At 32.9% G+C, this 13,199-nt stretch overlaps 1 protein-coding gene across 3 annotated transcripts in view; it reads left to right on the top strand.

Moving 5' to 3' along the window:
- Positions 1-11,084, top strand: part of LOC117112357 — a 61,584-nt gene extending 50,500 nt beyond the window's left edge. For all 3 annotated transcript variants that reach the window (XM_033255438.1, XM_033255436.1, XM_033255437.1), the window contains 4 exons: positions 1,014-1,048; positions 2,267-2,351; positions 5,534-5,584; positions 10,244-11,084. In XM_033255438.1, coding sequence (XP_033111329.1) covers positions 1,014-1,048; positions 2,267-2,351; positions 5,534-5,584; positions 10,244-10,399 — 327 coding nt within the window. In that variant the 3' untranslated portion in view covers positions 10,400-11,084. The remainder of the gene's footprint in view (positions 1-1,013; positions 1,049-2,266; positions 2,352-5,533; positions 5,585-10,243) is intronic.
- Positions 11,085-13,199: the final 2,115 nt, after the last annotated feature.

Raw genomic sequence — 13,199 nt, 5'->3', positions numbered from 1 at the left:
TATTAATTTTATTGTAATTCTATTTGCATAAAATTATAGATTTTAGCTAAAGATTAACCTCAATTGTTGCACTTGTTTATTTTAGTTCAGATTAAAGAATGTAAATGGTAGTACATGGATGATTTTTGTACCATCTCTTTTTATTTTCAGAGAAATGAAATTATGGATTGTAATTCAATTTCAGAGATAATATTTTAGATGAAAACTTTTAAATTTCACTTTTTATATTTATGTAGACTTTAGATTTAGTTTACCAGTAGGCCTACAGTATAGAGTACCACATTCGTGTTGTCACAACGCCAGGTGGTGCCCTCTGTCGCCAACCAGACATTAGTTACCGTTCATTACGTCTGAATGACCTCATAGGCTTTCTGGAATAGGCATTTTAAAATCTAATATTTTACCATCAAAATGTACTAAAAACACAAAGCTTGCATTATATTAGTTATCGAACACACATTTAATCATCAATTAAAATTTACAAAGAAAGAAATTGGGATCAATGGTTTGTCAGTGGAAAAATGGCGTCCTGTTGAACGCATTTTGCAACGATACAACAGAGTAGTATCACATGGTATCTTGGACATAACACAGTGTAGTACTCTATATGTTGTTTTTAATGTTTTTACAGTACTTTGATTTTAATGTAGTTTTAAATTGGTCTTGTGCTTGTAGAGATTTTAGAAATTGCATTAATTCCATTTTTTATCTTTAAGTAAAAATTATGTATTAAAATTAATTTAATAATTTTAATGATTATTAATAATAATTTTCAAAATTACAATTTATAACAATAAAATATAAGACAATGATTATATTATTTAATTGGCTTGATTAATTGATTGATTGATTGATTGACAAAACAGTTATCCACAATAGAGATTAGTTGAATAATGTAATGATTTATAATAGATTGATTGATAAATTTCTTAATTGCTTATTTATTTATTGACATGACCCCGATTATTGAATGTAAAATACTCTTGAGTTTCTTCTTTTCTTTTTTTTTAAAGGAAAAGGAACTTGAAAGACAAAGGAATAATCTAGAGTAAGTATTAAACAATTATCTTCTTTACTTATTAATGTACAGTAATGTGTGAGCATGAATTAAATCCCATTGCCATGTGCAGATTACATTGCTGTGTATATAGGCATACTTGTCATCAGGGCTGGAATGAAAAAAAATGTTTGTGCCTCCGACCATGAAAATTGTCTTGATAAAATGCCTCCAGCACCATATGTTACCTGTAAACTATATAGCCCAACAGTTTTTTAATTTTTTTACTTTTTCCCCAAAAATGCCTCCTGGACATTCATGATGCCTTCGTGTTTGGTCACACACTTTTTCCTGCCCTGCTTGTAATTTCTTAGTTGCCACATTAAAATTGAATTTTAAATAATGTTAATTTTAATTTCATTATGAAAAATGGTGTTAGAAAAAATTAAAATTGTAAAACAAATAAATTCTTATGGTAATTTATTTTTATAGTTTTATAATGGGTTGTAAAAATAGAGAAAAAAAGCAAATTTTTTGGTCTGGAGTTAGGCACATACCTAGCAATTTTTTAATGGAAAACTGAGAAATTTAATTTCGAGAAAAAAAGCAATCAAATGTCATTGTTGTATGATTGGTTAATTAATAAACTAAAACATGTCTAGTGGGTTTTTTTTGGCATTTGTTATGACAATAGCAATGAGAATATTTTAAATATAAATGTAAGTGTAGTGCGTGATGGTAATATCTCATTATTTAATTTTATTATGACGTGTGACCATTTCATTATCACTAATTTAGTGTCAAGTCTGAACTCAAAATAACTGTTATACATTGTTTAATAAAATTATTATATACATAGACAGAAAAACATAGTACGGCAGCTTAACAGATGGATGTGGACATGTTACCAATTTTTTTTTACATGCTCATAATGGTCATAACATTCAAGTTTTGGTAGAAGCTACCTTATCCGAGATCATTTTGGCAGCCATCTTTGATTTCAAAAGGGCTGCCATATAAAACCCATGTTTAAAACCACTTGGAATTATAATTCTAATGTCTGAAAGTATGTATATATGGTCAAGGAATACTATCATACCATTTTTGATGGTCATTCAAGGTCATTCAAGGTTTGTATGGTATCTTAAAAATTATGTAACGTCCACATTCTATTCAAGTATGGCCCTAAGCTGCCGTATTATATAGAGATGAATATAGATGCTAATGTTGTAGATGCTAATTATTATATAAAAATTATTATTTTCACAGACGATTTCAAATCCAGCATGACAGGCTTGAATGGGAGTACGAACAGGCAGCCTTTGATATGTTTAAAGGCTATTACACATTAAAGGTAAGCAGAGAGAGTAATGATTTTTGTCTGTTGAGAATGTTATAATGGTCTTTGAGAATGATCTTTGGTTTTCCCTGTAGAATTAAGTGTGCTACTCAGTCAGCATAATTAAGTAAGCTGACATTTTCACATATTCAGTGTAACGCCTGTTTATTTTTTTCATCTGCACATGAATATCATTATTTTGCCTTTATTACAACCACAAATATTAAAAAGGAAACTATAGAATATCAAGAGATAAGTGACCCACTATAGCAAAACCAAGCCATTTTCTCAAAATTGAAATTATTAGATTTTTGTAATCTAGATGTCAAAAGCTAATAATTGATGTAAAAATTGTTAAAATTGATAACATATGGGAAAGATATGATAATATATATTTTCAATCCAACATGCATTTTTTGATGATTTGAAGATATTCGTTTTTGACAAAAAGTACCTGGTTTTCCCAGAGTCAATCACATATATTATAACCTACAATAATTTTTTTTTCTGTTTTAGGGACATTAATCCTGACTGTTTATTTTTCTTGAATGAACAATACTGTGCGTTTTATTTAGTTGTATATAGTAAATCTTTCTTGGTATGTTTTACCGGCCAGCCGTTCCGTGGCAAAACAACGTAACTCGAAATTTTCACTTTTTGGGAAAAATACAATTAAAGTTTGCATGTTTGCAACTTAGCAAAAAATTGTTGTACCCTTCATTAAGGGGTTATTTCTATCTTTCTTCTGGCAACATTTCAAAACGCTACTAGTGCCAAACGGTTGTGCCGAATTCGACCAAACCTGGTCAGTGAAAATGCTCAGATTGTGTGAGCTTCCAGGGAGCTCCTTTTAATTTTTAATCGAGTTTAATTGGTAATCCAATGCTCCCTCTGACCTGTTTTCTTTTTCTGATGCGTATAATTGTGTATTTCTTCTTTTCTTTTGTCCATGTTCTGTGGATTGTCTGATTTCTTTTAACCTGTTCTGATGTTTTTCTCTTTTAATTTTGAATTTTTTTGCTTTGTAAATTTGTTGTATTATTGTTTTTGTGAGCATGAAATAAAAACAAACAAACAAACCCATCCACCTCCTCCGGGGCCTTGGCCCGCAGCCAGTGGTGCATGCTATGCAATGTGAGTTCTCACAGATTTTTTTCAGGGGTGGATCCAGTTGGTGGGGGGGGGGGTACATAATTTTGCCACTAAATTTTAAAAATTTCAATGCAAATCAATGTTTATGTGCTACTCACTTACTGTTGTTCCCCCCCCCCCGTTTGAAAAATTCTGGATCCGCCCTGTTTTTTGGAAAAATTTGTAACTATGACATACGGTCTATGCCACTCTAACTAGACTGATTGATCATTTTTATATTATGAACATCTTCACTTTGCCATCTGCATATTGTATGTCTTTGAATGATATTCTCAGAGATCCCAAGTCTCCCAAAATTTCGCGGGTTCTCCCGATTTTTGAGGCCGTCTCCCGCCCTCCCGATTTTTATTAATATCTCCCGATTTTTTTAAATATCCCAAAAATTTCACGAAAAATGTGATTTCCACTATGTCATAGAGCAATGAAACAAAATTTCTTATCTTAAGCCAACAATATACTATGGCGCTCGCTGAGCCATAAAATGTCATAAACAAGGCCAGGGAGTTGTTATTTAAGTTGTTTATCGAAATAACAACTCCAGGGCAAGGCAGGCCTAGATCCGTGGTGTTTATCCTCCATGTTACGATCTTTTGCATCCAGTGCCGACCTCATTCAATGAGATGGCTGTCAGTTGAGTAAATAAATTTCAACAAATTAACAAAATCAGAAACCATTTGGGAATGGATGGGGCCCCAAGTTTTCGCCGCGAAAATTTGGAACAGAATCGGTGCATAAAAAATACTTTTTCTTTCAAGTAAGCTTCAGTTCTTTAATAAAAATACTAAAAAATTATAGTTAATAGGTTTTGGTACTAAGCAGTCTTCCGAAAATGAAGTTTATTTTATATCGATCCCGAAATACATGTAGGGCTTTAATAGGCCTGCTGGCTCTATCTGCAACACTGCAGGGTATGTACTGTATGTGTGTTGTGTTAGGTGGGCGTCTGTGTGTAGTGGTGGTTGTGACTCTGCGGTATTAGGCCTAGTTACGCACGTATAGATGGAGCCTAGTGAGGCAGGATTTAATGTTTTTTTCATGGCATTATGTACCAGTTATTATAGGCTAGACATATATAAATGCCGACTTAAAACATGTAGTATGATTTACTAACTAAATTAAAATATATATATATTTTTTAAATTTTCAGTAAAACATGTGAATCTTGCAAGTTGCAGTTACCTTGCTAGAATTCTATGTTCTTTGATGAGATGTAATAAATCAGCCGTAGCCTCTAACATGCCAATAAACCAAGCAAAGCCTTGTTGACTGCTGCCAAGAACGCTTTACTAGCTAATTGCTAAATAAATAATAATATTTATAAATTTATATTTTAGGCCAACTGCAATGTGTAAACAAATGTAAAATTGTTAAATAAAAGTAAACAAATTGATGAAAATTGTTTGTTTTCGTCATTTTGTGTAATACTTTCATGTTGCACAGCGCATTGTAAGGCGTCACAGCGCGTCGCTACATGAGGCGATAGCTTCATGAAAAAAATCTCCCTATTTTTGGGTTTTCAAACTTGGGATCTCTGTATAATTCTTAAGTATTTCTTAAAGTTTACTCTTAATAAATCTTGAGAGAACCACTTAGACTACGGCTTGGATTGAGTCTTCAGGAGAGAAATCTGAATAGATTGAGGGTGCTGTTTTAGCTGTAGCTACTTATTTCTAATACTCTGTGTTCAATATTTTCATTTCAATAATAATGATATTATTTGAATGTTGCTATAGTGTATTTAATTTCATTTATTTTCCCTCATAAACAAGCATTACAATACAAAACATAAATTACCATAAAAAATGGTGCTGAGAATTGATTCCAAAAAATAAACTGAATTACTACATAGTTGGTCTACTTGAACACCGTTTCAAACAAGAAACATCTACAAATTGAAACAAAGTTAGGATATATATATTATATATTAATTATAAATTCTCTAATTAAAATGTTAATTGTTTATATTAGTCTTTTTCATTTGTAAAGTATGTATTTGTTTTGTTTTAGTAAACCTGTTATTAATGCATTTGTTTTTCTGTCTACAGCCACACAGAAGCTTGCCGCATTTGGGTCTCAAACAAACACCAAAAACAAGAGTAAGTTTAGTATTTTATGAATTATTAAAATATTTGTAATACTAGGTGGTGTATAGTACAACATCTGGCAGAAGATGGGCTAGCTACTCAGACCATAAATCAACAGTAGTTTTTTGGCTACATTCAGACCATAAATCAGTAGTTTTTGGGCTACATTCAGACTGTAAATCAGTAGTTGATGGGCTAGCTAAATTCACACCATAAATCAGTAGTTTTTGGCTAGTGACATTCACACTATAAATGGGTTGTTTTCGAGGGGCAGAGTTATTCGAGGTGCAGAGCTATCTGATTTTAATGTGATGCTGGCCAGGTTTAAATCATGGTCTTCAGCACAAGAAGCAGGAGCTCCATTAGATCTACATTTGTGTGGAATATCTAGGGGTCTTGAAATGAGAAGGTGGGACAAGCTTTTGTAGGAGAAATGCACCCCTCTCCTCCCCTGCACACTTCTTAGATATGCCACTGCAACTGTCTGCTCTCTTTTAAAATCAGAACCTCCCTCCCAAAGAAAATGATCACCAACAGGTTCCTAACACAATTTTGTTTTTTTTTTGTTTTTTGTTTTTAATTCTGTGTATTTTTCTTTTGTATTGCATTTTGTTTTTAGCATATCACCAGTTTTCATGCACTTAATCTTCGGTAACATTCCAATGGGCAAATCTTCCTGCTGTCCGCACTTGGATTGTTTTAAGTCAGTTTTACTTCAAGAAATGGTGAAACTTAAACCAAGCTGTGAAAACCAACTATTGAGGGTGCTAATCTGTTAAATCTCCATTGTATAGCGGGTAAAGACTAAATCTAGCAGCCATGAGGAACATATTTAAATATCATGAATAATGAATTACCAGATCCGGGAAGCGTGACGGAGGTATGAGTCGTGTCTAGCGAATCCCAGCGAGCGTTGGAACGAGTGGAATTGTGTGCAGTCCAGCTTGCGAAGTGTAGATGTGTATAAGAGACAGTATATATATAGACATTGATACGATAAAAATCATACACAGTTGACGTATTATAAGAACGTAATTTTATTAGGCACGAACATTTCGTCCTGTCCTCAGGACTTCACAAGGCGAATGAGCCAACAGTATAAAATAATTACTGGGTGAAACAATGCATACACAGTTTGTCTTGCAAAATCAGAGACCACTAAGATGATTAAGGGATTAATTCTTAGTGAATGTATAACTACTAGCAAAGCCTAGATCTTTATTAGTCCGTTGATGTGTGATTTGATACGCATGATCCAACATAATTCAGAGCAATGTCTATCTCTAGTAGCTTTGTAGTTACAGCCTAATATAATAAAACGTAGATTATCTATGGAGTGTCCCTGAGAGTTAAAGTGATCGCTTACAGGAAACCCTTTGCTCCTATCTCTAACAGATTTCTTGTGATTATATATTATATTATATATTTCTTGTAATTATGTATTATATATATTTCTTGTGATTATATATATTTCTTGTGATTATATATATTTATGTTCTGGTGAGGTGGGAGACAAACTGTAGATTAAACCCAAGGTCACAAAAACCGGCTGTATGGCATTCATTGTTTAATTTCGTCACATAATTGGCAGGTTTGCTCACTGTTGAATAATGTAAAATTGTAATAATGATTATGTAAGTGTAAATTATTGATTCTGAATTTTGTAAATCTGTTACTATTGTGCTACTACGGTATTCTGACCTATGTTTAAGCTTATTATTTTATTCTCTACTTAAACCACATCAATACCATTCTACTGTGACCCAAATGCTACAATTTATAGTGCAGATTTTTGCCACAGGATATATTTACTTAGGTTTTAACAAATAGTAAAATCTATGTGGAATATGTTTGAATAGATTTTGGTAATTTTTCTGGTTTAAAGTATTCTTGCTTACTTAGGCTTTTGTATCCTCTGTTTTGTAGTCAACCAGCTGCTTGGGGAGAAATTACATTCAGCTGCTCTTTTCTCTTTAAATGTTAAGCTGATTATTAACTTGAAGGGTATTCAGTCAGAAATTATTACTTCCATGGCATCATACACTTTGGCTAATAGTAGTAATAACACAGTCAGCTGTGACCATGAATTTTCACACCATTATGAACTCAAACTATTTCAGTTGTGAGCCCTCTATTGTTGCAAAAAGTATTTTTTGTTGCAGTAGTCTTATGACTGTACCAACACATTTCTACTATTTTTTTTTAAATATAAGCACCAACCATGTAATCTCCTACCATTGTAAAAAAGCTACATTATTGAAAAAAATGTTCTTAATATATACATTAGTTACTTATATACATACATTAGTTACATATATATTAGTTACTTTATGAAAAATGAGATTTACAGTATTTTTAATATTCTTATATTTTTCTTACATTTCAGCCTTTTTGCTGTTTGTATATTTATTTATACCTGAATAAATAAATAAATTTAGTATTTAATCAAATCTTCCTCTATAACTAGTATCACTAAGCTTACATATTATAATGGTGATTTTTGTTAATATCAGTAAATAAAATTATGCATGTTTGATTACTGTAGAACGTTACAAATATTCATCCTGACAAATCAGAAAAAGAAAACTCAATATTGTTAAAGTTAATTCATAAATATTAAATCTATTACAAAATCACAAAATATAGAACTTAGGTTCTATTGTTATCATATAACTACACATCTGTGAAATGAAGTAGGCAGGCTACTTGTTTTTTTATGTTGTTTTTCCCTGATGCTCCTTTATAATTTCCTCACTAAAATATGGTTGTGCATCCAGCCGAAATATAGGCATCCAGAATTTTTTTTCTGGTAACCTCTGCAGTTTTGATGTTTTCCTAAAAATCTAACTAAAATAACTATCTATCTAAAAATATCTTGACTAAAATAAAATCTGGAAAAACCCTTATACTTCAACTATAGTAAATGTAATTGTTCAAAAGGCAAAAAAAAAAATTTAAAAAAAAAATTTAAAAAAATTACTAGTTTCTTGCCTCCTCGCGCATCCATTTTCTCTGCCTCACCAAATTTTGTTTCCTTTTATTTTAAAAAATGTATGAAAATCCTGCTAACTCACATCGGTAAATTCCTCTTTCGATCGTTCATAGTTGGGGTACATATTGTATGAATCATGTCTAGTGCTTCTTTTATTTGCTTTCAATGTGTCTACTTGGTAAAAGTGAGGAAGTAGTAGCTGTTTCCAATCGACCATCTTGGATTTGCTATCTCGGAGTAAAAAATGAAAAGTGCCCTCATTCTTCTTATTTCAAAACATTAGGACAAGAAACTACTTTTTATTTACTTGGCATGATCAAATAGGTATATTCAATTAGTATACCTATTTGTTTGTGAGTGCAATGGGAAGAATATTTTCATGAGTTGAATGGAACAGTGAATCTTTCAACGAATGAAAATATTCTTTCCATTGCATGTATACTAAACATTCATTATTTGTTTTATAACACACCTATATAGATTTGTTTGGCCTAGGCCTAGCTAGACTGCCCCTGGCCCAGCCTGGCCTAGGCTAGCCTATTCTCCGTGCAAAACCTTCCTAGGGCTAGGCTAGAAATCTTAATTGTCAGTGCATTTCGGAAAATTAGGGCCGAATTCCACACAGATTTTAAATACAATCATCTCAGCCTTTGGCTGCCATTAGTATGTTTTGTGTATTATACCAGAATAATAAAAATAAAAAAGTAAATACCATCTAGAAGTGTAATATCTGCTGCACTCCAGTAGATTACGTATTTAACAAAATGCCAAATTTGTGATGTAAAAAAATAATTGAATTAGTCGAAAACGTAAATGCGCTGGATTTAAAAAGAGACGATTTCAGTGATACCTTCGGTAACATTCCAATGGGCAAATCTTCCTGCTGTCCGCACTTGGATTGTTTTAAGTCAGTTTTACTTCAAGAAATGGTGAAACTTAAACCAAGCTGTGAAAACCAACTATTGAGGGCGCTAATCTGTTAAATCTCCATTGTATAGCGGGTAAAGACTAAATCTAGCAGCCATGAGGAACATATTTAAATATCATGAATAATGAATTACCAGATCCGGGAAGCGTGACGGAGGTATGAGTCGTGTCTAGCGAATCCCAGCGAGCGTTGGAACGAGTGGAATTGTGTGCAGTCCAGCTTGCGAAGTGTTTCAGCGTGGGCAAGATCTCGATATGTCAGCGTGTTGTAGGGCCTAGGTAATGGAGTGTAATAATAGTCAATAAATGTTCGCTGGAGTCTGCTATATCTCTCGTAAATTTGAATTTCATTTTTTATTATTCAATGTATGACAAAGCAATTTCTTGTACTGTATTTGTTGCTTTAGCAAGAACAAAAATGGTCTGTACAGTGTATTCTCTTATTGTCTTTTGTAGGCCTAAGTGTATTATGACATTGACGATGACATTGAATGTTTAAAATAATACTCCAGAAAGTTGTAGTAACTCCTTGTGTAGAATAAGCATGGTAGTCAAGAGTCAGACTATTTTCAGAATAAATTATTGTTTTTATTTTATAGTTTATAAGACGAAACCTTTCAATTATGGTCCATTCACTAGATAACAAAATTATTATATATAAGGTTATTTGAACTACGTCGTCCCCTTGGACCCAATCCTGGCCTAACCACTGGAAACAGATGCTACTATATTAATTTTTTCCTTTTTTTTAGGAAAACTTTTGCGAAGGCCAGCCGAGTCTGTCATGCAGACATTTGTATATTAGACCGACCCGACACTATAATTGTAAAGTTGTAAATATGAAACATGGAAACATGGAAACATGGAGATCGATATTACAGTATAGTCACATCATCATTTTACTTTAATAAACAGCTTTAATATACGAATATTACCACAAAAGTTGAATAATACTTATTATTAATAACTATCAATAATGATGATTAATAAATATCATTTAGCCTATTAATTATGCCTATTATTGACAAGGTATTGGTATTAATTACAGCTAATTTAACACAAACATTAAGTACTATTTTAATAAGACAAATAGGCATATAACTATGCCTATTCCCATGACAGTATCAACTTTAATTTAGTACATTAAGTACACTTACTTTAATTTAGTACACTTTTTAGTTCCTATGCTTGCAAGAACTTTTAAAATCCTGCTCGTGTGTATGTAGTATGTACGTTGCTAGTATGTTACGCAGTTTTTTGTAAACAGGCAAACGTGACTTTCCAGACATCTGTTTGTTTTGTGCGTCCGTACCCAAGCTAATCTGGATCTTTTGTTGTGCCCTATTTCATAGTTTTCTATTTTGACAAATATTAAAGCCATACTAATGAGAGACAATACCCCCTACTCTTGAAAAGACTAGTAAACTGTATGATAAGAGGAAAACATTTATGGAATGTTGTGTACTCTCCTTGTCCAAACTGTCTTAAATGTGATGGATTGGACTCCAGGGACTTTCCTGGCTGGTATGGATATAAAACTTTATCTGCACTCCAAAAACCTCAATTTTATACTATTGCAGTGTGGAAAAGGTTCTACAGCAGACAGAATAGAATTGTGTCATTTTCAACAAGATTGTTGTAGTCTAGCTTTAATTTTATTAATTTATCAAAGCCCTGGATTCTTTTGACTAGGCCTAGCCTAGCCTACGCAAATTCAACACATTATTTAATAATACGTACAGTACCTGTTGTTTTGCTGTACTGCTCAGCAAATTTAATTATTTTACTAATAAAATTGATGCGATTTTTATATTGTTTTTGCGTGCATTTCTTTAGGTCTGATTATGTTTTTCCAAGCACACGTTCTTCGTTGGGTAATGCTGGTCGGCAGTCTAGTTGTAAACAGATTAGGTCGCGCCTCCAAAAAACTCTGCCTGCCCGCCAATTGGTCCATTTTCGTGGGGCGTTTTGCACTAGACGAGCTTCGGCTGTGATGACGTCAGATCGCCCAAAGTTTCATAATGCGTGACAGTAAACAAGCTTGGTGTAATCAAGAATGTTTTGTTGAACAAATTTATAAAACAAAGCAAAAAACAAATAAGAAACCCTCATGGTATTATTTTAGAGTCAAATCTAAAGAAACCTAACAATTTAGATTTTATTCTCTACAAGTTTCCTCCGTAATAAAATTAGCAACATGTTTTGAATAGCATCTTGAGGTGCATTTGCAATTTAAACTGACGAATCTAACAAATTTGAATTGGACGTCTACTAAAAAGAATAACCAGTAGGAACTTGCTTTGTTGAGTTCCGTCTTTATTTCAGGTTGATTCCAAATGGTTTTTAAGGATTAAAAGCAAGAATATACACTAATTAAAACATTGGAATGCGTACCTAAATTTCACTTCATAATTAACCAACAAAACATCTACTGGCGTGCGTGTAGCTCACGCTATATTTCTGAGAATTACATTAATAATTTATCGAGATTATCGTCACCGTTACGATCAAAACCAACAGACAGCAGAAATATAAAACTAGGAGAGGCCTAGGACATAGATATTATACCTCCATGGATAGGCCTAGGCCTGTCTCTTATAATAAGTGTACAATAGGCCTACTATTTGTAGTCCTATTCATAATAAAGTACACTGACCGCCAATAAATACTCAACATATACGATGAATATCAGAATTTAATGCAGTAGGCTAAGCTAGGGTGGCATTATTTTTCCCCCATTTATTTTCATTCATTCTCTGTAGGTCATTTTGAAAACAGACATTGGGCCTGGGTGTAGAGGAATGGCGTTTTCGGATACGGTAGCCGTTTTTTGGCCTAAATTATTGTTGTTCAGCTTCCAAAATGAAAAAAAAAAAACCACTAAATAAAAGTATTGTGTTTAGATCAGATTATCATAGAAGCATATACAAGCGACTGTTGTACACACACACAGTAGATCTTGATTAATTGGGCCTATGTTCATGTAATAAACTGTACGCTAATTAACTTTAATTTATGTTCTACTGAATGAGCTGTTCTTGTTTGATTTTTAATTTCTCTTTGTCACTTCCTTGTTGTCTTTATTGTAATTAATTTATTTGAATCGTACCATATCCATTTTCAAATATATATAACAAATATAAAATATAATTGAAAATGAGACTTAAAGAAAATAATAAATACAAGATTTAATTGCACACAAAAATTCAGAGACTGATATTTTCTTAGTTTATTCTATGCTTTTCCCTGGTAACGTCGAGTCGTTATCACTGGGCGCCGTACAAAGGGTACGGCTATGCATAACTCGGCCCGCAGCAAGATCAATGACCCTTAATAGTCAATTTCCATAGCAGCAGAACCGTGGGACTGTTCCTATAAATAGTTCTAGAAGAAGCAGGTACTGGCATTAAATTGCGTTTATCCTGTCACTACGAATTTATTCCTCCATGCTCATGGCAACAACATGAGTTTGGCCTGGTTATAACACTGGGCGGCGTACAAAGGGTTTGAGCTATGCATATCTCGGCCGGCAGCAAGATCAATGACACGTACACTTTGATTCAGTCTGTATTTGCATAGCAGCAGAGCGTGGGAATGTTCCTATGAATAGTTCTAGAAAAAGCAATATACTGGCATTAAATTGCGTTTATCCCGTCAATATTCATGGCAAAAACATGAGTTTGGCCTGATTATAATACAGTATAAAAG

The sequence above is a fragment of the Anneissia japonica genome, unplaced genomic scaffold, assembly GCF_011630105.1.
Source record: "Anneissia japonica isolate Jap-2015-1 unplaced genomic scaffold, ASM1163010v1 scaffold581_len1011336_cov187, whole genome shotgun sequence".
NCBI lineage: Eukaryota > Metazoa > Echinodermata > Crinoidea > Comatulida > Comatulidae > Anneissia > Anneissia japonica.
This window is presented reverse-complemented; position numbering and strand designations above follow the sequence as displayed.